The 25,889-nt window shown below is 42.7% G+C and overlaps 1 protein-coding gene across 2 annotated transcripts in view; it reads right to left on the bottom strand.

The window, feature by feature from the left end:
- Window positions 1–25,889, bottom strand: part of IFT52 (intraflagellar transport 52) — a 201,980-nt gene that overhangs the window by 79,838 nt on the left and 96,253 nt on the right. For both annotated transcript variants that reach the window (XM_078650500.1, XM_078650501.1), the window contains one exon: window positions 24,719–24,805. In XM_078650500.1, the coding sequence (XP_078506626.1) occupies window positions 24,719–24,805 (87 nt within the window). The remainder of the gene's footprint in view (window positions 1–24,718; window positions 24,806–25,889) is intronic.

The following is a 25,889-nucleotide window of genomic DNA, read 5'->3' as shown; positions in this document are numbered from 1 at the left end:
CCAGTGTGCTTACAAATATGTTAGGTGGTAGTAGACCTTTCAATGAACAAGTAATGTCCGATGTGTCTCCATAATCGCTTTTTCTATGTGTGGACATAATTTGTTTGTTTCCAGTACAGACTAATCAATCATTATTGTTAACAGAGTTGCTCAATATTCTTTAGGTTGGCAGCAGATAGTCTATTCTTGAGTTTTGTAGAAAATACATTTGCAGAGCTGCTGATGGAGCAAGGATTCGCATGTAAAGCGACTTGCTTGTAATCATGAACCTCGAATAACCTTCATTTATTAATCAACCTGTTTTGTCTTATTAATTTACCCTTTATTCTTACATTGGGGTGCCCCAGAGACGCTTGCCTATGTGTTTACTAATCCTAATACGCTTGCAACCTAAAATGGCTGCTGCTACGCGGGAATTTCTTCTGCGCATGCGTCGGTCACACCCATGTGATGTGACGTACTCGCAGTTCTGGTGGGAAACCTTTTTGCACTTGCGCAGTACAATTAAAATGGCTGCTTTGTGTTCTCACATGCCCGAAGCTTGCACCGCAGCTTTTGCTATGCTGTTTGTTTTGCATTAATCCTAATGCTATAGTTATTATAAATGTAATGGGAGTAATATAAGGATTCCTGGTATACAGTGCATTTATTTTTTCTGTGTTCTAAAAATGTTTCTTTCTATTTCATGATACATTACGAAAATCTGGCCTGCTTCCCTTTGCCGCTTTCCATCTTGCATGAAACTGAGTCTGCGCGAGATCTGCGAGTCTCCACAGAAGTGACCTTTGGAATGAATCCAGATGGCAGCCCAAGCCAAGATGTGCCTGGGAGAAGCCTTCTCACCTAGTCGAAGAAGCTGAAATGTGCTCAGTTAAATACAATGTATATGTTGATAAATTCACCATTGTTATGTGTAAAGCATATGTCATGGGAACCCGAAATTCGATGGGCGGGTATAAAAATGTAAATTATGGGCTTGAGAAAGTCAAATCCTAGCTGGTGTGATGACCCGTCCTTTCTTTTGACCAATCGAAATTGGGGATTCTTACAATTGCAACATTTGGGGGGTGGTACACTGACCCAAAAACAGTATAACTAGCCTAGGTTTAGCTAGAGAAATTGTCCGACTTGTCCGAATAGCTGACCTGTCACTGACCCAACGCGCTCAATAGCTGATCGAGAAACAGAGGTGCTGCGGAGCACTCTGTCAGACAGACTCACAGACCCATTCGGGGTTTTGGGAGCCTTAAGTGCTGGCGGAGCACTTTGCTGGAGAATTTGATAACCCAATCGGGGTTCTGACTGATAACTGCAGAGAGGGTGTAGCGCAGGCGTTGCAACTAAACTGCGGGTGCTGGTCTCAACTTTGGTGGTCCTGTCCTGATCCTAATCTGGTTTTCCTGTCCAGGTTTCCATTCTGCACCTGCTGGCCTACCAGCGACTGCATTCCTTGGGGTTTTCTCCTGTCCTAAACTGACCCGTGGCCAGGGTTGGTCTCCACACCGTTCTAGGTAAATATAATTCTGGGAGGGAAACACACTTGCAATCCTTTATCATTGCTTACCCAAAGTTTTGCTAAAAGCTATAATCATATAGGTTCCTTTCTTACCCGTCCCTTTGACAAAATACTGAAGTCATTGAAAAGTACTTTTTATTAGCATGTTCAATTTTTCCCCTACCTTATAGATGAATAATAAAGAATTTGTCCCTAAATAAATAGATGTTCCTTCTCTTTACCCACCCTTTTACTGAACTAAAGAGATTATTCTGAATTACTAGCGTGTTTCCAAATTTTACTCTTCCTAGAGCTACGTGATAAATACAGTTTCGTCATTTTAGATTTATGTTCCTTTTACTACCCATCCCTTAGGAAACAATAAATTGTGACATTCCAAGTATGTTCCTTATTTTCCCCATCCTTTAGAGATAGGCATCTCCAGTCTGATTCTAAGATGTTTATTTTTCAGTATGTTTCCTGTTCTTACCTTTCCTTTAGATTTCTAAATGGTTGGCCTTATTTTCTTCTTACATGGATATACTCTTTTTATGATTCTGGATATCGATAGTTTGCTTGCTGTAAATCTGTTACTTTCAAACACTGAAGAAGATTAGATAAAGGTTTTCAAAACTTCCTGTGTCTCTGGTTATTATAAAGAGTGCAAATATAATAAATGGTATTGTATTTTGGTGACTGCCTATCTTTTGCAGCTAGCTCCCTGATCCATTGTGATCATAGGTACCTGTGACGAGGAGTGGTAAGTCGGGTACATTGGAAATAAATTGGAATGAACTGGGTTACTGGTAGTAGAGTGTAGGTTACCTGATTAATGAATATGGTAAATTGGAATTTATGGGCCCAAATGTGCATATAGTAAAATTGTTGGTCGGGTGACCTGCACGCTCTATCACTGCTACCATCTCCAGTTAAATGTTTTATCTTTACAGGTACTACAAGACCGCAACCCAGCAAAGGACTAATATGTCATTTTGCAACACCTTCCTACCAGAATAAGTAATCCTTATAGATGGTATTTTAAGTCACTTCACATGGTCCTGAAGAAAGCCCACATGACCAAACTGGCAATCGAGGGCTGAAACATGTTGACCTTTCTTATCACGAAAATTGAGTGCATATGATCCATTATAATTCAATTTATGCACATCTAAATATTTTCAGACAAACTGCTCCAATCCAGAAAAAATAAATTTCAAGTCGGGCTGTCCGAGTATTTTATAATTTTTCACTCACTACTGCTTTTAACCAAGGGTTATACCTCCGGGTGGAGGTTGCATAACAACTAACCCAATGATAATGCAGTTACGTGTATAAATAGCGGAGAACCAAGATATACCGCTACTTTGATCCATTTTACACATGCATGAGGGTTTTTTAATTGGGACTAACACAAACGTCTCCTGTATACCCAGGTTATGCAGGACAAGTGATCCTTCCTACAATGATTTATGAGATTAGATATACAGGAAACTGGATAGATCTCACTTTCTTTCTCCCTCCTCAACTGATTAAATAATTATTCCCTATCAACCTCACTTTGGAATCACAGCTGTAAGAATAATCCTAGTACTGATGGCTGACCAATAACAGTAACCAGTAATTTGATGAATCTAAGGTGAATTGTACGTCCAATGACATCTGTTATGAATCTCACCAACTCCATATAACGTGTGTGATTACTTCTCTAAATAAAAGGTGAATGCGCCAATCAGCATCTTTAGGAAGGGTATACATTAGGTGCAGAGTATGTTATGTTATTGAAGTTTGCAGCGCGCACAGATACTCCAAAGAGAGTCCCGGAGCGAACCTTGAGAAGTGAAGAAGGACCAGTTAGATAAAAAGAAAAGTTTTTAGCCGTTTTTTGAAGAGAATATGATCCTGGATGCTGCGAAGAGCAAATGGAAGAGAGTTTCAGGCCGCGGCAGCCCTAAAAGCAAGAGAGCTGCACCCATTCTTTAGAGGCGAAAGCGAGGTATCTGGGCGAGAAGCTGACCGAAGCGGTCTAGCTGGAGTATAAAACATAAAAGTTTCCTTAAGTAGGTTGGGCCGGAAGCGTGTAGCGCGCGATGTGCCAAGACCAGGGCTTAACACATTCGGCAACAGGCAGCCAGTGAAGTATGGGCAGATGTTGTCTAACGCTGCCTCTAATTGGGATATTAAAAAGAAGCTTGGCAATCTGTTGAGAATGTAGCCCGGTAAGCCAATGTACAAAGCGTTGGCGTAGTCGATACACAACAGTATGAAAGCTCGAGTGACCGTTTCCTTTGCAGCCCTGGGAAGAAACGGGAGACATTTCCTAAGGGATTTAAGTATCCCAAAGCAGTTCCCGGCAAGCTTCTTGATCTGGATGGAAAAGGACAAATTCTCTTCCAACTCGAGCCCCAGTTTCTTAGCAGGTTGTCCTGAAGAAGAAGGCAAAGGATAGTCGGCGGGCAAGAGTGTTTCTCTAAACTGGGGAGGGAAATTCCCATAAAGGAGGATTTCCGATTTGTCTTCATTGCACTTTAGCTGCGCTAAGGTAAGCCAATAAAAGACTGCTGTCAGACAGTTATTCGCCTCAGAGGGAGAGTACTCGGATTTGCGTACGCACTAATTTTGGCTCCAAGATCCTCCGTCAGCCTAACCATGGGAGTGACGTAAATGTTAAAAGAAGGGGGCTCAAAGAAGACCACTGCAGCACTCCAGTGGTCACCAACTGTGGCAGGGATGCAAACCTGTTGCGTACGACTTTCCAGAATGGATTTCACCCAGCTCCAGGCAGTACCCAAAATACCTATATCCGCCAAACGAGCTAGTAGCAAAGAATGGGGAACGGTATCAAATGCTGCTGTAAGGTCCAGCAAAATCAGGGTTGCCCTTCCGCCAGTGTCCAAGCAATCCTGAATAGCTTCGGAGACTTCAACGAAAGCAGACTCAGTGCTATATGAGGCTCTGAACCCAGATTGGGCTCGAATAAGCCCGAGCTTTCGATGTGTTCGGTAAGTTGTTTATTGACGGCCTTCTCATTGATTTTAGCCACACTAGGTATAAGGGATATGGGGCGATAGCTAACAGGGTCCAATGGATCAAGCAACTTTTTTGTTTTTTTGTTTTTAATAGTGGCAGAATCTTAGCCTGTTTCCATGCCACCGGAACAAGACCCTGCTGAAGGGACAAAATAATGATACTATTGACTTGCAGGTTCATTGTCTCTGCGACTGAAGCCAAAAGCCTAGCTAAACAGGGTTCGAATGGAGAACCTGATTTCAAGCCCATGAGAATCCTAAGTGAGTCCGGTAGATCGATGGGTGTAAAAGTCACCAGGGAAGGAGATGAAACAGGTGGAGCCTCCGAAGGCGGGGATACAGCCATAGCCTGATTCCGAATAGTAAACTACGTCTGGATAGAGCGAATCTGTTAATGGAAAAGTTTGAAAGTTTCTTGCACCAGGTGTTCGAAGCAGGGAGACTAATAGACTCAGCTCTTGGAGCCAGAAAGCTCTGCACGATGGAGAACATTTCCGTAGAGTTATTTCTGGCTGAATCAATGCGATCCACATAGTAAAGGCCTTTAGCATGCGCTATGGTGGTGTAATACATTTTCAGAGCTTTCCTAAGCATCCGCTTCGCTAGCGCGCAGAAATCCTTCCGCCAGCATCGTTCCAATTTTTTGCATTGCTGCTTCAACGCTTTAAGTTCAGGCGAGAACCAAGGTTTTGAGGGGGACTCGCTGGCCCGCCTATGAAGGGAAGGAGGAGAGAGAGAAGATCCATCACCCGCGTGATCCAACCAGAAAAACTCGCTAGGTCAGTGGGATGAACTAGTTTTGACTCTGCCAGAGCATGGCTGAAAGTCAGAGGGTCGATTTTAGCGGAGGCAGGGCCATGTACAACCTGTCCCAGAGGATTATTGCCCTTTGAGGCCCAGGAAAAATAAGACAGGAAATGTTCGGACCAGGAATCCAGATGTTACCGTCCAGTCAGGCCAACTTTCCTCAAGACCAGGATAGCAATTCCTCACTCCCACACCAATATCTGCAGTGATAGTCATCTAACACCTATATCTGCAGTAATAGTGATCTCACACCTATATCTACAGTTATAGTAACCTCACACCTATATCTACAGTGACGGTGATCTCACACCTATATCTGCAGTGATGGTGATCTCACACCTATATCTGGAATGATTGTGATCCCACACCTTTTTACTGTTAGCACATCACTACAGCAAGGCCAAGCGAAAGGAGCCCCTTGGGCGTGAAGGGGCGTCTTGAGACCTCAATAAACAACAAAGGAAGGCTGGACTCTGGTGTTGAGCAGTGACTGGTTGAAGATTTGAAGGGAGCCTCGGCGGCTGGCAGAGGTGGGAGATGGTGCACACGTGTACTCTGGCGGCAGAGGGGTGAGATGGTGTATGTATATCAGCACAGAAATCTGTATAAACAAAACATTAGATTTAGGGTGAGGAAAAATGCAGTAGCGTCAAGGTTTTATTTTGGCATAGACTGTGCGCGGTGCTGTTTTGTAATGTCGTCATTGGCAGACATAATCACATTTTGAAAAAAAACCAGACTCGGAAACATGATCCATCACTACACGCCTCCTTTAGATAAGAAATAACCTCACAACAGCTGTTAACACACAACATATACTCTACTCATAAACACATCACCACCCCCTCTACGTCACAACCTCCTCTCACAAACAATACTACACAACCAAATCCATTGCATGAAACATATACATCAGCACCCTTTTTTCACTACTCCTCAAAAGTAAAACATATCACACACACCAGCACAAGATCTTCAAAGCGCAACACCTCATAATACTTCCCATCACAAAATACAAACATATACCCACCTTTCAAACCACACAAAGGAACAAACTCCAATGCCAAGCTTTCACTCTTCCACCACACCTAACAGATACAGCAATACAGCACCTCTCTTCTAACCACCTCTCATTAATTGGACAATTTAGAACATTACTACATGACCCACATGCTTCACCACCTCCCCTGACTCATACACCTTCCGCCTTAAACACACGCAAAAATATAAGCAACATGCCACACCTCACAACTTTGATTCCCCATGTCTACTTCACAACAATGTTACACCACAAAAGCAACACAGCACTCCAACTCACTCTCAAACACCATCTCCAACACATACACATGCAGACCCATCAAAAAGCCTTCTTAGCATGCTGGATGGGGAACACGATACAGAACAGCTACACAATTGATATCCTAATACAGCTAATACCAGCACTAAAAACACACCTGCTACAAACCCACACAATACTGATCACTCTTCTACCAAACAAAGTCCCACTATCACCAAAGGCCACTTACTAAACTGTCTACTAATAAATGCTCGATCCCTCTCTAAAAACAAGCATCACATCTACGACCTTCTCACCGATGCAAAACCAGACATACTATTCATAACCAAATCATAGTTAGGAGAAGATATGGCTCCAGTCCTGCATGAAGCCATTCCTCTAGGCTATCAAATAATCACCCAAAATCGTATGGCCAAAAAAGGAGGTGGTCTAGCTGTTGTATTCAGGCAAACAATACATATCACTAAAATTGACAACATCTCCATAAAGAATTGTGAGGATCTTCTAACAAGATGCAATCCTACACCGTCATCCACCTGTAACTTCCTGCTCCTTTACGACCTCCACCTAGAAGGCAACATTCCCAGACGTACTTCTAGACACAGTTTCAAACCTGATAACAATACACTCCAACCTATGCGTTCTGGGTGACCTTAACATTTGGTTAGATAAACCGAATATGACCCATCCAAAAACTATAATCACCGGCCTAGACGCATTGAACCTGCATCAGATTGTCCACAATCCGACACACACCGCTGGACATATCCTAGATGTCATTTTGCTAATACTGAACTAGTTACCTTTCAAACTATAACTCCAGTCACATGGTCAGACCACCACTTGCTTGCCTTCCAACATAAAACAACGCTAAGCGACTCACCTAAAACTACCTTACATCCATCCACCTATCGGCCGTGGAACAAACTCAATTTGGAACACTTGGAAACACAACTAACATCCAGTACAAATCTGGAAAGCAAACATTCTGTTCAAAATCTATATGAGTGGCTACAGGAAGCTTTTGACATCCTGGTACCACTCAAAACCACACAACAGAACAAAGGAAAAAAAGCGCCTTGGAAAAACATAGAAATAAAAGACATAAAACAACAAATTAGAAAGCTGCAACGTACCTGGCTCAAAACAAATGCCAAACAAGACAAACTTCACCTACAGAAAATTAACAGATTATACAAGTCTGCTATCAAAAAAGCTAAGAAAAGGTACTATTCAGACACAATTCAAAATGCTAAATGTGCAAATAAAGAATTCTATAAAATACTCAATGAATTTCGCAAACCAAAATTGCCTAGAAGGAACTCATCCTGTTACTCAAGATTTCACAGACAAACTGGCAAATCATTACACGGACAAAGCAGACACATTGGAATCGCACTTAAAACAGAAACAAAGCACCAGCACTAACCCTTGTACAAAACAACAATCCAAGAATGCTCTAATCAAGGCTCTCCGTTCCTTCCAACACATCTCACACGATGAGTTTATGGACCTGGTCAAAGCAAGCAGGCCTGCCGGCAGCCCTTCTGACCCCTGTCCGCCACAAACTTTCAAGACCATTCTTTTAACAACCTCTGCTGCCACCCCAGTAAGCAGAATCATCCACGATTCCTTAACTACTGGAATATTTCCAGAAGAACTCAAAAAGTCATACATACGCCCTTTACTGAAGAAAACAAACTTGGACCCGCTGAAACCTGACAACTACAGACCCATTACAAATGGACATCTGGGCAAACTGATAGAAAGAGCAGCGTTCGCCCAGATGTCACAATTCATTGACGAGAATGACATACTCTCAGACATCCAAACAGACGTCCGGGAAGAGGCACTGAATCTGCCCTCCTTGCCATCTGGTATGACCTAAAGAATACAGTTGACCGCAACGGTGTTGCTGCGCTACTCCACTTGGACCTCTCAGCTGCCTTTGACACGGTTGACCATGACACTCTGAAACAAAGACTCTATGAAGCCGGCATAGTGGGAACTGCTTTAGACTGGATCGCGTCCTACCTTCGAAACAGAACTTATGTCATCCATACCCCACCTTTCTCGTCCAAACCATACTCCACAAAAGCAGGGGTCCCTCAAGGTTCTATCATCTCGGCCATGCTTTTCAACATCAACATGAAGTCATTACCAGTACTGATCAATAAATTTCACCTCACGTGCTATAACTATGCAGATGACACGCAAATACTCCTTCAACTGGAATGCCCCAAAGACATCGGAAAATCACCAATTTTCAGCTGTCTCAGAGCCGTGTATCAGTGGATGACCTGGAGCCATCTCAAATTGAATGCTTCAAAAACTGAAATACTCACGTGTGGCGATTGGAAACATTACAACCCGCCATGGCCTGATGAACTTGGATCACTGCCTAAAGTATCGAAGGAAGCAAGAAACCTCAGAATGACCATGGACTCCAAGCTGTCGATGAATGCCCAAGTGGATAAACTAGCAAGATCAAGCTTTGCTACTATAAAAACCTGCGACCAATTTTCCCTCATTTGGGATTTCCACACAAGGTCCAAGCTACCATCTCCCTTGTTCTGTCCAAACTCGATTATGCCAATAACCTCTACTACCCTCATTTGGGATTTCCACACAAGGTCCAAGCTACCATCTCCCTTGTTCTGTCCAAACTCGATTACGTCAATAACCTCTACTACGGATCACCTTTAACGACCATGAAAAGACTACAACAGATTCAGAACTCGGCTGCCAGACTACTCTTGCATATCAAACCGCAAGACCACATCTCCCCTGCCTTAAAAGCCCTGCATTGGTTACCGGTTGCTAGAAGATCCACGTTCAAGCTGCTTTGTATCACGCACAAAGCAATACATGGAATGGGACCGCTCTTCATAAGGAATAAAATCACCAAACACATTGAACAGGGAGCCTCCGCTCTAAAGGAGCATCTTGCCTCAAAATCCCACCATACAAGAAACAAGCATTGGAAATGCAATCGGGCTCGGATTTATTTGAGTTTGAGCTAATGGCATTGTAAATGGCAATGTCTTTTCGCCATGTGTTATGGAGTGTGTGCATGTGGTGTGTAGTGGAATAATGTGTGTTAGATTTGAACTGTAGCAATGGTGGCATGCTGTGCTTTACATGAATATGTTTAAAAGTAAAGTGTACCATACTGAGATTGCTACAATAGTTAATTGTGGATGCGTTAACAATTGATGCGTGCACTGATGGCTGGTGGTGTGTGTGACTATGCCACACTGGTGCCACTGCACCTGCTGCACAATGGTAGCTACGCCACACAGGTGGTACTACACCTGCTGCGCAATCATAGCTAAGTAACACTGATAACACCTCACCTGCTCCACAAATGGTAACTACGCCACACACTGGTGCCACTGCACCTGCTGCACAATCATAGCTAAGCAACACTACCACTGCACCAGCTCCACCAATGGTAGCTACCACTCACCGGTACCACTGCACATGCTGCACCAATGATAGCTACGCCACACTGGTGCCACTGCACCTGCTGCACAATCATAGCTAAGCAACACTACCACTGCACCAGCTCCACCAATGGTAGCTACCACTCACCGGTACCACTGCACATGCTGCACCAATGATAGCTATGCCACACTGGTGCCACTGCACCTGCTGCGCATTCATAGCTAAGTAACACTGATAACACCTCACCTGCTCCACGAATGGTAACTACGCCACACACTGGTGCCACTGCACCTGCTGCACAATCATAGCTAAGCAACACTACCACTGCACCTGCTCCACCAATGGTAGCTACCACTCACCGGTACCACTGCACATGCTGCACCAATGATAGCTACGCCACACTGGTGCCACTGCACCTGCTGCACAATCATAGCTAAGTAACACTGATAACACTACACCTGCTACACAACGCCATCTACCACACACTGGTGCCACTGCACCTGCTGCACAATGGTAGCTACGCCACACTGGTGCCACTGCACCTGCTGCGCATTCATAGCTAAGTAACACTGATAACACCTCACCTGCTCCACGAATGGTAACTATGCCACACACTGGTGCTACTGCACCTGCTGCACAATCATAGCTAAGCAACACTACCACTGCACCTGCTCCACCAATGGTAGCTACCACTCACCGGTACCACTGCACATGCTGCACCAATGATAGCTACGCCACACTGGTGCCACTGCACCTGCTGCACAATCATAGCTAAGCAACACTACCACTGCACCAGCTCCACCAATTGTAGCTACCACTCACCGGTACCACTGCACATGCTGCACCAATGATAGCTACGCCACACTGGTGCCACTGCACCTGCTGCGCATTCATAGCTAAGTAACACTGATAACACCTCACCTGCTCCACGAATGGTAACAACGCCACACACTGGTGCCACTGCACCTGCTGCACAATCATAGCTAAGCAACACTACCACTGCACCTGCTCCACCAATGGTAGCTACCACTCACCGGTACCACTGCACATGCTGCACCAATGATAGCTACGCCACACTGGTGCCACTGCACCTGCTGCACAATCATAGCTAAGTAACACTGATAACACTACACCTGCTACACAACGCCATCTACCACACACTGGTGCCACTGCACCTGCTGCACAATAATAGCTACGCCACACTGGTGCCACTGCACCTGCTGCGCATTCATAGCTAAGTAACTCTGATAACACCTCACCTGCTCCACGAATGGTAACTACGCCACACACTGGTGCCACTGCACCTGCTGCACAATCATGGCTAAGCAACACTACCACTGCACCTGCTCCACCAATGGTAGCTACCACTCACCGGTACCACTGCACATGCTGCACCAATGATAGCTACGCCACACTGGTGCCACTGCACCTGCTGCACAATCATAGCTAAGTAACACTGATAACACTACACCTGCTACACAACACCATCTACCACACACTGGTGCCACTGCACCTGCTGCACAATAATAGCTAAGCAACACTACCACTGCAACTGCTCCACCTATAATGCTATGCCACACTGGTGCCACTGCACCTACTGCACAATGATAGCTACGCCACACTGGTGGTACTACACCTGCTGCGCAATCATAGCTAAGTAACACTGATAACACCTCACCTGCTCCACGAATGGTAACTACGCCACACACTGGTGCCACTGCACCTGCTGCACAATCATAGCTAAGCAACACTACCACTGCACCTGCTCCACCAATGGTAGCTACCACTCACCGGTACCACTGCACATGCTGCACCAATGATAGCTACGCCACACTGGTGCCACTGCACCTGCTGCACAATCATAGCTAAGTAACACTGATAACACTACACCTGCTACACAACACCATCTACCACACACTGGTGCCACTGCACCTGCTGCACAATCATAGCTAAGCAACACTACCACTGCACCAGCTCCACCAATGGTAGCTACCACTCACCGGTACCACTGCACATGCTGCACCAATGATAGCTACGCCACACTGGTGCCACTGCACCTGCTGCGCATTCATAGCTAAGTACCACTGATAACACCTCACCTGCTCCACGAATGGTAACTACGCCGCACACTGGTGCCACTGCACCTGCTGCACAATCATAGCTAAGCAACACTACCACTGCACCTGCTCCACCAATGGTAGCTACCACTCACCGGTACCACTGCACATGCTGCACCAATGATAGCTACGCCACACTGGTGCCACTGCACCTGCTGCACAATCATAGCTAAGTAACACTGATAACACTACACCTGCTACACAACGCCATCTACCACACACTGGTGCCACTGCACCTGCTGCACAATAATAGCTAAGCAACACTACCACTGCAACTGCTCCACCTATGGTGCTATGCCACACTGGTGCCACTGCACCTACTGCACAATGGTAGCTACCTGCTGCGCAATCATAGCTAAGTAACACTGATAACACCTCACCTGCTCCACGAATGGTAACTACGCCACACACTGGTGCCACTGCACCTGCTGCACAATCATAGCTAAGCAACACTACCACTGCACAAGCTCCACTTACTGTTTCTTCACTCCCGCTGCCTACTCACAAGTTGTAATTTGCTATCGTGTAAAGGAACTGCCACTGTAGATGAAAAGTCAAGTAACATTTATTTAATCTCTCCCCCGTACTGAACGAGTGGCTTTCCTGCTGCATTTTGAATTTTGTTTTATGCACGACTGCTGATATGGCCGGATGCTGAGTTGCCTCTTTGTAAAATCATACTTTGTAACAGCTTCCAGAGAGGACTGACAGTTTGAACGTTTTAGCCTTCTGCCAGAAATGTATACATAAACACGGTTACTTCTATACGAGTTGTCAAAACACTAGACCCTTCATTTATTTGCAAAAGGTGAAAATTGATAACGAATCAAATTGTGTTCTGCCATACCGTAGCCCATACCGTATACACTTACACATGAAACGATGCACACGAACGCGCGCCCTCCAAACGCACTGCAGAATGGTGAACGCGCCCAGAGCATCTGGATTCCATTACAGCGGCTCCCTGACAGCTCCTAATTAAAATTTATGGACGGCCCTGCGCATAACCGCACACGATATGCAGGAAGTGGCCCACGAGTAAAATATATGGCCTATTGCGTTACGACTACTATAAACACGGCACAGCGAGGACAATTACCATTCAGATTGGAACTAAAAGTACTGAAAAATCTCGCGCACTAAAGAATTTTTCCTGCACGATTCAGAAACCCCTTAACAATAGGAGCTCGGAGCTCCGCCCCCCTGCTGACGCAGGCGTGACGTAGGCCGAGCCCTAAAAAACCATGGGTGGCACATCCTTCTTTGTTCAAGCAGCCAAACTATGGAACTCTTTACCCGAGAACATAAGGTCGACCAACAACCACCTTATCTTCAGAAAACTACTCAAGATTTGGCTCTTCCCCACATAAGCACCATACGCAAACAGAAATTTACAGCTTATCCCTCTGTATACAAGCATTTTTTCACTATAGATGTATTACTTTGTAAAAATATGTAAAATAATTATGTTGTTGAGAGAAAAAATAATAATACAAAATAAATAAAAATCATCTTTGGTCTATATGGACATACTTCCATTGTGCATCTATGTACCTTCCATGTACTTGGATCTGTGTGTCTGTTACTTTTCTCCTGAAAAAGCATATTCAATGCACTACCCTATTTCTCACCCTGTGCCTCTATCAACATCTTTAATCTACATATACTTACCTCCTTTATGTAGCTATATACTTTCAATGTAATTATGGATCTATATATTTATCACTTTCTTCTAATTTAGCATTTCCAATGCACTACCCTATTTCTCAGCCTATACTTCGCTTAATATATCTTCTAGCCCAACCTTCTGACTCATCTCAAACGTCTTCTACTACTACTCCTTCCAATGCACTACCCTATCACTCATCCTATACATCTATCAATATATCCTCTAAATCCACTCTCTCATTTATCCCAGACCCCATACCACTACTATGATTGCCAAAATAACCCTTTTTAGACTCTCTCCTACTCTACCCCTCCTTGCATCATCTGACACCTCTTTTACTATACTGATCCTCTGAAACAAACCTGTCTAAACTCTTTCCTCTGAGTCCTCCCCTCCAAAACTCTTTTACTCATCCAAAAGCCTCCTCCTATTGCTAAGACCTAAAAAGAAAAAAAAAAAGAAAAAATCTTTCACTCTTTTATCCCTCCACTATCCTTTTCCATCGAAATTAACAGACTAACATGTTCGCTTCTCATATTCCATATTAAACTATACTAATATACTACTCAAATAACTGAATAACATATCCACTACTTCATATTGTTTTACTATAATAATTTTCAACAGTAATCCTTTATGGGCTCCGGAGTGGCGTGCTACTCACCACAAAAGCGATTCAACACCCATCAGGGGTAACAAGTGCTATATAAATGCAAACCTTTCTTCCCCTTTTATCCCTCCGCTATCCTTCTCACTCCAAGTAACTGACTAATATCCACCACTGAAATTACTTCATATTTCACCATATTAATTCACCACTAATCCTTTGTAGGCTTCCTAAATAGCGTGCGTCAACAAGCGCTATATAAATACAAACCTTTGTCCTCCTCTATCCATCTGCTATCATTCCAAATCCAAATAACTGACTAACCTATCCACCACTTAAAATGTACTTGCATGTTTCACTATACTAATTCAACACTAATCCTCTATGGGTCCCGGAGTAGCGAGCTACTCGCCGAAAAAGTGATTCGACGCCTCGTCAGGGGTAGTAAGCGCTATATAAATTCAATTACAATACAATTCAAGTCCCCTTCTGAAATCTCCTCTACCACAATATGTCTCGCAGAGCGAGCAACGCATGCGCGCTTCAACGCTAGGCAAGACCTAAAAATGTGTGCTTATAATAAATGGGTGCTCTTCCCACCAGCTACACCAATCAGTTCCCGTTTTTCTAGATTTTTTTAGAGTAGACAAACATTTCATATAGTTGTTCCGAAACTGGAATAGGCTTCCCCTCTGCCGTTTAAGGAATGCAAATGGAATTTTTCTTTTTTTTTCTAATTGTAGTCCCTGTTTTCACACTGTGCCCCTCTTGGGCGGAGCCTAGAGGTAACTTGGTTCACTGTGTGCATGTGAAGATAGTCCTAAATAAAATTAACAACTGAAATAAATGAAATATTCTGGAGGAGTTAAGCTAGTTTTTATCCAATCTAGGCGTAGTTCTCTGTAACCACCAATAACAGTTTTGTATATCCTTAATAATTAATGGGCTACTGTCTACTTTAAGGTCCAAGTCTTCCACAGGGGAAGCCAAGCAGGACTCAAAGATGTGAAAAAAGGCCCCAACTAAAGTAAAAGGATGCAGACTCGACTTCGTCTGATTAACAGAGAACTCAAGATTAAAGAATTTGATACGAGTCCTTTTGAGCCAAACATTCAGTCAGTCAGTCAGTCAACTTTATTAGTCTGGAAACCAGCTATAAAAGCACAATTCATACAAAAACACAGTAAAACACAATATATAAAAATATTAAACACATCTTTAATACACAAAGAAAGCTTCCTCACATAATCAAATTTGGATACGTTCCCAAGCCCTACCACTTCCTCATGGCTAAGGAACTTCGAATGAGATTGATCACAGCATGACAAGACAAAGTTTCTAATATTTGCAGGTCAACAATATCTGCCTTGTTGGCCAATAATTGCAGCACGCAATATCAGGACCAAAAAAAGCTTCCTATGTGAGAAATACAGAGTGCAAAGCCGCATAAAGAACATAGTGCTTTGCTTGGAGGCATAATCACAGGGGCAGTTTGGGATATTAGAGAACCAGGTGCCTGCACCAGGAAAGCCACTAAAAAGTAGCTGATTTTAAAACTGCATTTTTAATAGAAATGACTGATAAAACTCCCGATCTGCTGAAGATTTAATAAACTCATAATTTGGGTCTAACTGTAAATTATCAAATTTCCTCAGACGGCTCTCTTATCGCCATTTAAAAAAAGGCTTCTCTAACCAAATCTTGGGTGCCATCTTTAATGCTATCTCAGCAACAAAGCTCAGGAATTCCTAACATACTAAAAACTGACTTTCCATACTTCAACCAGGGAATAGCTAGGGTATTACCCAGGGAGAGGCAATCTCAAATCACCTCCTCTGAAAAGGTAGCTTCTGCTGCTTCCCCCGCCCCCCAAATCCTTGTCTTACGCAACAGAGGACTAGGACTCCATTTGTCCTCCAAATAATCCAGAAGGAAATCTGAGTGGCATACAAAGGTAGACAATGACTGAGGCACAGCCAGCAATCTGTGCAAACATTTGTTACAATCAGGGCACACAATCAGAGCCAAACATTCCAAACAGAGTGTAGATAAACTTCCAGAAACCGCTGGTAGATATTCACAGAGGATGTACTTTGTTTGGACAGTGGATGTATGCATGATCTATCTAAACCTACATAACTGCATGTTTGTACAAAATCAACGACTTAGTAGTATTACACAGTGACTTGCCTGAGGTATTTATTGCATCATAAAAGTGTAGCATGAGTCTCACCCATCCAGTCTCTCTCTATAATGGAAAGCATGCAAAATAAAGCTAGCTCTGCCCATCTTCTGAGTACAATTCATTTGCACTAGATATCTGTGGAATGGCATAAACTTATCATTTAAAGCTTCAATGGAGACACAAGTGCAAACAAGCAGGAGAGCACAGAATAAATAAACATCTTTGTCTAGAATCCAACAGTACTGGGTAAAAGGTGGCCAATACACTCAGGGGCTTGAATGTCTATTAAGCGTGAGGACTTATGGTAAGTTATTAAAAATCCTAGCAATCTCAGGATGGAGAAGTTGGCTGTTCCAGTGGAGGCAGAAGCACTGAAACTTGATAGAGGAGGCATAACATGTCTCTAAGCAAAAGCATCTCTTAAGTTTTAAAAAACAAGGCCTCCAGTGTTCTGTGAGTTCCTGAGGGAATTGACAAGATTACCTACAATGTAACACGATATCTGACCGGTTTGGCGACAGTTCACGTATACCTGTTAAAGCAACACTTTCACTGCACCTCTCTCTCTCTCTCTCTTCAATCCAATTATCTGTAGTACAGAGCATGAGAAACACCCATCATCTGATGCAAGAATAACATTACCTTCATAGTGACTCCATGTGACTTGTATGTAGGTTTTCTGTTCCCTGCCTAGGGGAACCATGCCTCTTAAGAGTCTCATTAGGAGTTGGCCTTTAATTCCCACGGGGTGAGAAAGTCTTCTTACTGGCTACCCTGTTATTATAATTTTTGCCGTTTTACAGCAGACCCAGTATTTTTATCTTAGAGATTTTACCTGCTTCAAGAAGGTGAAATCCCAATGAGAAAAAACTGGAAAAACTAAGGAATTAACAGAAGAATCGAGTGCAGTAATCCAGATTCCGCTAGTAATTCATTTGTTTCGTAATGGGCCAACTTTTCACATCCCTTGAGTAACCAATAATGATGGGACTGGGGGAATACCGGCCTATTTTCCACCCCACTCAAAATGAGGGCCTTAGTAACAGAACTGTAAATTGAAGCTAAAAGATGTTCAACAAAAGCTCAGTATGCCCTGCCCACGTGCACGTTCTAGGAAGTCACTATCACCATCCTTCACTACCCAATTATCTCCCCCCCTTAAGTATATGGGTGCACACCATAGTCTGTTCCATCATTAAACAGGAACCCTTTGCTATGGTGGTGTTGACTGGTGGCATAAGAGTAGGCAGGAATAGTTTGGAATAGGACTAGGCATACAAAAGAAGACGGGAGAAATGTTTTCAAATAGTCTAAACTACTGAAAATCGTTCTGGGTAGCATTCCAACCCAGTGTTTTTTACCCATTGTGCCACCATGGATAGAGGCCGGCTGTATGCCTATCAGTAATGATCCTGCTCCTCATGGGAAAATGAAGTAATGGCAACAATGGAGGTCAATTGTTATACCAGCCTAAGCATGACTTGGGAAAGCAAGAGGTTCAAATTTGATTTGGTTGAAGGTATTCCGACTACAGGAACAGGTGCATTGGTGCAGCATTTACTGGCCTTGTGTTAGGTGGAAAATAATTCCTCGGCGGGTTTCTTAAGACACCTATGGTGGCCTTAATGGTATTTGAAGTGTCCACCTAGAAACTAAATTCCACCAGGTCTCAAGAAGGATAGAACATTGGACCAGATCATTCAAATGTAATTTCAGTTCTGCAGTTTCAGAGTCTCAGAAACCTTTAAATGCACCACAACAAACTGGTGGATCTCTTGGTTGGCAACAGTTTGGGTTGCAGAAGTAAGGGCACATGTGTGAAATAGAACCGGCTGCTAAAGCTGAACAACTGCCGAGAGGATTAAACCTTCTCTTGTCCATCATTATGGGGCAATGCCTTAGAGTGACAGACAAAGCTGTGCTCTCATGGAGCTAAGTGAAAATCCAGACCTGGCATGGATTGGTTTGAGGCACCACAATGACTGAAAATGACAATGACTAAAAACCAGGATTTTGCTAATCTTCAGAAGACAATCAAAACTAGTGGATTGGGTGGGGAGAGTAGAACAAATTTAGAGGGAATACTCGTACACTGCCATCAGAGGAACCCTCGCCAGAGGATAGTTAATGGTACACACTACCAGATATTGGAGTAATTAACAATGGTAGTCTCTTTGAAAATGTACACAGATGCCAGAAAATGTGGTTGTGGCACAAAAGCCAGAATTATTTTTGTACACATGTATACAACTGTATGAGTGATGTTGCTTTCAAGCTGTACATTCAATAAAAAGAGGTTTTTAAAAAAACTAGTGGATTGGGGCGAAAAGTACACTAGTACTTCCCTGCAAGTTAATCATGAATCTATCCTATAATTCTGTGGTGCTCCTTGCCCGTCCAGGAGGCTATACTCCTGCACTTTTAGGTTCTAAACATTATTAATACATCTCTGTTTGTTTGACTCAATGTCTCAACCTTTTCTTTTAGAGGATGGCATTGAAAACTGTCTCGTTGCACTCCCATTCACGTGTCAAAAGTAGACATCCACGAAGATTTTCTGGCATTAGACTGAGCACCCAGATACCAAAAATGCCTCACTCCTAAATTACCATCACAAGATGAAAGAATAGTGTGCAGTGGAGTCACTTCTGCTTCAATACATAGAAGATGGCTGTGGGATTGTTACCATTTATCATTCTCATTTTGGACTGTGCTATATACAGCTATGCATTTCAGACTAGGAGGGCTGCCTTCAGCTGCTTCCAAACATGTATGTTGGAGGCATATACTTGAGATGTTCTGGGGATGATAGTGCCACCTGCAGCTGGTAGGTGTGTAGTGTAAAATCCCATCTATTCCATTCTCAGGGCCTCCCCCTCACAAGAGCTTTCTTAGCTAACAAGAATCCTATCCATATCTGGAGGATACAAGTGTCATTGGCAAATTCAGATTGAGTCTATAACCCATCCCATTCCTCACCAAGCATAAAACTAAGCATGCTCTTGATTCATCCTTTCCCAGTACATCAACTAAAATCTGGAACTTCTTCCCTCCATACTCGCATACTCTTACCCACTGTGGTCCTTCTGAGAAAACACCCTGTTTGCACATACACAACTACTGATCATCTTTCAGCCTCCACTCCAGATTTCAGTGCCAAATCACATCCTAAGATTGGGGTACAATAGTTGCTTGATATAAAGGACGGTTTTACCTTATAGTCTAGAGCACTAAATAAAACTAGTAAATACATTTTCCTTCAAAACGTGGGATGTACCATTAAGTACTTTAGGTGAGTTTTCTCCAGTGAGACACCCTCCCTGCTCACCTCAGAACTAGAAAAAAAATTAGTTATTGCAGAGATTTGTTGAATTGGCATTTTAATGAGTCCCCACTGCAGATTAATAGGACAAGCTCAAATCTCCAATTGTACAAAAGGCTGTAGGGTCAGCCAAGAGAACAGCAATATTGCATTTTCGGAACACCATAGATAACAAGTTGTATATTTGAGGTCTATAGCCCCAAAAGTCTTAAATATATCCAAACTGCCACTGAGCTGTGGTCATGAAAACAAGAATACAAAGTAACTCTCCAAGTAATACACTATGGGAAAGCCAAGCTCAGGCTAGTCCAGTGTCTAGCAGACACACTTTCCACACAGCTCCTCTACCAAGATAGAAGAGAAAAATATTGAAAGCTACAAATAAGGCCAAGATGGAAAAATTCACGACTAGGCCTAAACGACTGCAAACAGCTTCACCTTCACAAGACCGTCGTCAAGGCAAGGCTAGAAATAGATGCTTTACAGCCTCAGGACATTGCTCAATTGAATGATTACCGATCAATTAGAAAGGAGTCCTTAAACTGAATAATTTTAAATAACAAATAAAGACAAATCCTTCTGTATTTTCTCAAAATAAAGTTTCTTAACATTAAGGTCTCCTGGATGTTTTCTAAAGCAAGTGGAGCGATTACAAGTACTGGCATCCTTATAGCAAGCATAATCTCAATGTTGACCACTTTGGCACTTCAAAATGTGTCTAAATAGAGAATACCTCTTCAGAATACATTAACCGGTTCCTGGAACAGTGGAATGAGGGCAAAAGGTGACCCACTAGCCTTCTCAGATTAATCTTACTGTGTAATTGAGGGAGTCTCGGAAAAAGAAATCAAGACATTCTCCGGTTTCCTTGTAGGCGATGAACCATTTGCCTTCTTTCCCTTCCTTTTTCAGCTTTAGCTAAAGGGTATAGCCGAGTTATCATGAGAAGCAGTTGGTGATCCAGAAGAGATCAAATTCATTGCTGTAGATGTTTAGAGCGATAATCTTCCATACTCATCCTCATACTATAAGCAGTATTATTTTTGAAAAAAGGCAATTTTCTATAGAGAAACAGTAAAGAAAAAAACTTGCATTTTCAGTAAACAATAGCTCCAAAGAGCAGCAGTTTTCAAACATCCTAACAGGTCTGGTATAGAGTGAATGTGAATAGCATGACTGCTTGTGGGCTGCTGGTCATTGCAGGGAAATTTCCCTTGTCCTTTGCAGCTTCTGCAAAGGACTTTTTCTAATTAGCAGAAAATATTTCATTTTCCTTTATTTTAAACACCTGAAAATGATGTATTTACCTGTAAGTGCAGTTCTCCAATATTGGTATCTTTCATAAATTCACATGCTTGCATCATTTCCCCTCGAAGTGGGAGTCCCACAGTCGCAAAGATAAGCAGTATGTATCCGTATCATAGGCTATAATGGCAATGAAAAGTCAGTTCAACCCCTTCTATGCTTATGACGAGCCCAGCTCGTCATGAGGCACAGTGGAGCTGTGCTCATGACGAGCTGGGCTCGTCATAATGGTCGCGGTCTGCCCACGCGCAATTGATTCCCTTCCTGTGCGGGAGAATCAATCAGTGGGCGAAGCCGTGACGAGTTCCACTGTGCCTCATGATGAGCTGGTGCACCTTTGTGCCGCTTGCGAGATCGCAGATTCTAATTTGGGATGACCCGAGAGGCAAGTGGGGGAATCTGTAATTTGTGTCCATGTGAGGTGGTACTGCCACTACTGTAGCCGGGGTTTTCATTATCTTAATCCCCTTCTTCCAGATATAGTCAATGATGGGGATGACCCTGACCAACTTCCTCGCTTGCTTGTTGAAGTCATGGAGAAAACAGTCTGACTGTTTAACGCAGGTTGGGTGGTGAAATTGTTTTCCAGCCTGGTCCATTAGGTTATGAAAGCCCCCAATGTCCTCTGGGGAAAGAGTATGAAGGGTGTGGTGGTGGAGGCGATGGAGTGGGGACAAGGTAGTCATCCCACTCATCCTGTGGGGGTTGGGGTTCAGGGATTTCGCCTTCCTCCCTTTCATCTTCTGAAGTTGTTTGGTCTTCTCTTGGTGGCACCACTATGTTAGAGGCAGGAGTCATCCTGGGAGTTATCATTTGAGGAATTTGCCTTGCCATAGCAGGAGAGGTAGGCTGAGGTGGTGGTACTAGCTGCTCCTGTGGAAGGTCAAGAAATCTCTTTTATTATCTTGAAACATGGCAATGCAGATCCTGGACTAGCGATATGGGCATTTGCACTTCATCATACCTGGGTTGTGGATGAGGATTGTATTGATAATGTTCATAATGCTGCTTGGGAGGGGCATAATATTGATGATAATAATGCTCTTCCTCATCATCTTACTCTTGGTTTTTGACCTGGAGCTCTGATGTCTGTGTGCTGCTCCAAAAGGCCTGTTGTCGTCGTCTGACTCCTCCAGGTCTAAAAGGTGCCTTGGTAGCAAAGGTGAAACCTTGCTAGGGATGTCAATTCAGGTTTTAAAGCAGTTTTTGTTAGTTTTGTGATTTTTAACATCATTGACGATGTTATCAGCAAGGTGAATTCAGCATCAACAGTAGGAACTCTGTAATTTACGGTGTCTTTGTCGATGTTGTCGTAGGGGGTAACACCTACTTCAACTGTGTCTTAGTGGATGATAGTACTCTTGTCGAAGAGATGGGACCATCAACGGCTTTCAATGTCATCGATGACAATGGTCTTGTGGACGAGACCTTGGTGACCGGTGTCGTGCATACCAGAGTCGATGGTGATATCGTTGTCGACAGGGTTTTGAGAGGATTTTCTGTCTCTGACGTATACAGTCCAGAGGAGGAATAAAACATACGCTCTCCTCCCATCACAGATTGACTACTAGGTTAAGAGGAGGCTGCCTCTGTGGAGATGAGTTTTAGTTTCTCCTTTCTCAGAGGGAGATGATGCGTTTTCAAGGCCTTTCTGCTCTCCTCAGATGTTCAGTGGTCTGATGATCTTGACCTTTTGTGGGTTCTCACAGACGTTTCACTGCCTTCCTCAGAAGTCGTGGATTTCTGAGTTTTAGACTTCTGTAGCCACAGAAGTAGCCTTCCCTCCCTGTCTTTTAAGGTTTTAGAGGAAAAAGTGTACCAAATTTTGAACTCCTTTACCGGGTGTTGAGAGTAAAGGCAGTAAAGACACACTCTTGTGGATCATCCAAATCTACTTTTTCTTTCCACAGGTTTTGCAAGATCTAAAGAGGCCTGTCTTAGACGTCTAACACATAGTAGTTGTAGATAAATCTTCAATTGTAAAGGAAAAACTGAGCAGAGCTCAGGGAGACTCGCTTCCACGGCGTGCAGTAGAAAATCTGAGGGACTCAGCCTATGTTGGGAGTGTTCTAGAGGGACCTGTCGCCTAATTGGTTAGAGTTCAAGTTTGGTCCTTTTAAACACACATGGATAGGCTATTAAACTGACTTTTCACTGCCATTATAGCCTATCTTACTGATACATACTGCTTTACTAGGGTACTGTGGGACTCACACTTTGACGATGGGAAATGATTCAAGCAAGTGCATCTATGAAAGAACCAACACTGGAGACTTATTTCTAAAACTATTTTAATTAAATATGTTTTCAAATGTGTCTTAATACTACTTAATACCAATACTAACGTCTAGGGCATTCAGATACGTCGCCCATCCACCAGGTTTTCACAGGTAGCTGATGAGACAAGACCATTGATTACTATTTTCGATGAGTGGCTGGGTGACGAATTAGTAACGGAAGTCAATTTCAGGTAAATAAACAATGCTGTTAGAATCATATCCTGAAAAAGAACTTTAAACATGAAGATATTTTGGTAGAGAGCTTAGCCTACAGAACATTCATTTCTATAGTTATATACAGTGAAAATAAAGGTCATAATGATAGCCTAGACAGACATTATGATTTAGTTTCAGCTGCAAGTGGTCAGATGGCCCTTTAGAATTCATAATGTTGGTATTTACTTGCTATGGGTGAAGTGGGCCATTTAATAAGTGGAGATTGAAACAGGCACTTATGGAGGTGATTATGGATCAATGACTTCAACATACAAGGCAGACAAAAAGTTAGAAAATAATTTTGAAAGCACAATGTCAGATTCTCGATGCTAATGGCCAAACAGAATAAAAATTAGATTTTAATATTTGTATTTTTGTAATATGAACGGAGGCAAGAGACATCTCTGGTTTTACACATTCTAGTGAATATGTCAATAGATCATGGAATACTTAAAGCGGTTGTTTGTCACTTGAAGGCTGCAGTTATTTTGCCTCTCCTCATGATGTTAGTGTAGATCAAAGAGGTGGAGAACTAATGAATGAGATCATTGGTCTTGCAGAAAGGACCATAACATGAAATTGCTGTCAGATAAAAGTTCAGAGAAAGAAGTGAGTTTTCGAAGTTTAAATTAATGCATAAAAAAGTTGGAGCCCAGACAGTGTAATGACCTTGGGACTGGATTATTAGTAGCAGACATAGTGTAGTTTTCCATCATAGGTTTCAAGGAAACTATAATTTGTGAGGTCGGTAAAGTTACTCTGCAATCAGCTAGTTAAGAAACTCCCTTAATGCCCAGCTCTGTCATTTCCCCCAGAATTAAGGCCTTTCTGTATTTTCTTATCAGCATTATAGGTACAAGGTTTTGGCTTTGTGTATACAAATTGCTTATCTGCTATAAAAGCAGTAATAAACAAATCACAATTTAAAATGGAAGTATGAACTCACCATTATTTTGGCATTTTCTTCTTTGTCTAGGTACTGATCGCTGAACATGTGACATGAACCTAGAACAGCCAGTTTTCCTCCCTGTTTCTGAAAAACAATCAGCAAGAAAACCAGTCAACCAATATAACTCTCAAAGTAATAAAGGTTATCTTACCAACTGACAAAAGATTTTGACTGAATATTTATTTATTGTACAGTTACTAAAAACCATTTGAAATGTAGCTTACATGCATGCAAATTATTATTATTATTGATTTTTTAAACGAAAACGTGAATTGCTTAAAATCCATACATTAAAAAGAGTTCACTTTGGGCCTGATCGGATTTCAATTCTAAAACGTAATATATTATGTACATTTAAAAGGAGAAAGGATTACATATACATCCTTATGACAGAATTTAATGTCTCTTTTAAAAGTGTGCCTTTAGTCCAGTCAACAACAAGACTATTTTCTAGAGGCTGACTTGTTGCAGGTCAGGACTCCTTCGGTATTTCCGGGACCATCTTCATCAGTAAATCAAGGCACAACTCGTCCATATATATCACAAATCTAGCCAAGTCTGACTTGGGTGCAGGAAAATAAATACAAAGCTGCTTCTTTCACTGTCCGGACCCCCTTGCGTACCCACATTGGCTTTAAAAGCTTCAATCGGGACTGTAACATTCAGGGGCAGCAGCAAATCAAATGTAGCAAAGATTCTGTTTTTAAGTTGCAGAGTCTGCATTTGATTTTAAGTTCAAGGGACTTCCACCCGGGATTTAACTCTCTGATTGGGAGGGGCACTAATCTGGCCCACTGAATGTTTTTTAGGGCCTTCCTCCACAAATGCTTGACTGAGGTAAGGCTGGGTCTTAGGCTTTGTGTATGTTGCCATCAGACAAAAGATGTTAGTACAGCGTGAATCGGCCCCAACTCAATCTAATCAGAATAAGTACCCTGACCAAAGAGGAACCCTACAGCAAGGATACACAGTGTTCAGGTCATACTCTGCATGTTCGGTGAGAAGACAACCTCAGTTAGGAAATTTAGGATTGCAATTTCATTCCATGTCAGGACGACACAATTTATCATGACACGGTTTTCATTTTCAAAAACAATTCTCGTGTGTTAGTTCAGTTTTTAAAACTGAGGCTATCTAAGACTACAAGTTACATAACAGATAGTTTCAT

This window comes from Lissotriton helveticus, chromosome 7, assembly GCF_964261635.1.
Source record: "Lissotriton helveticus chromosome 7, aLisHel1.1, whole genome shotgun sequence".
In the NCBI taxonomy this organism is placed as follows: Eukaryota; Metazoa; Chordata; class Amphibia; order Caudata; family Salamandridae; genus Lissotriton; species Lissotriton helveticus.
The sequence above is the reverse complement of the archived record's forward strand: the minus strand, read 5'-3'. Positions and strand labels throughout refer to the sequence as shown.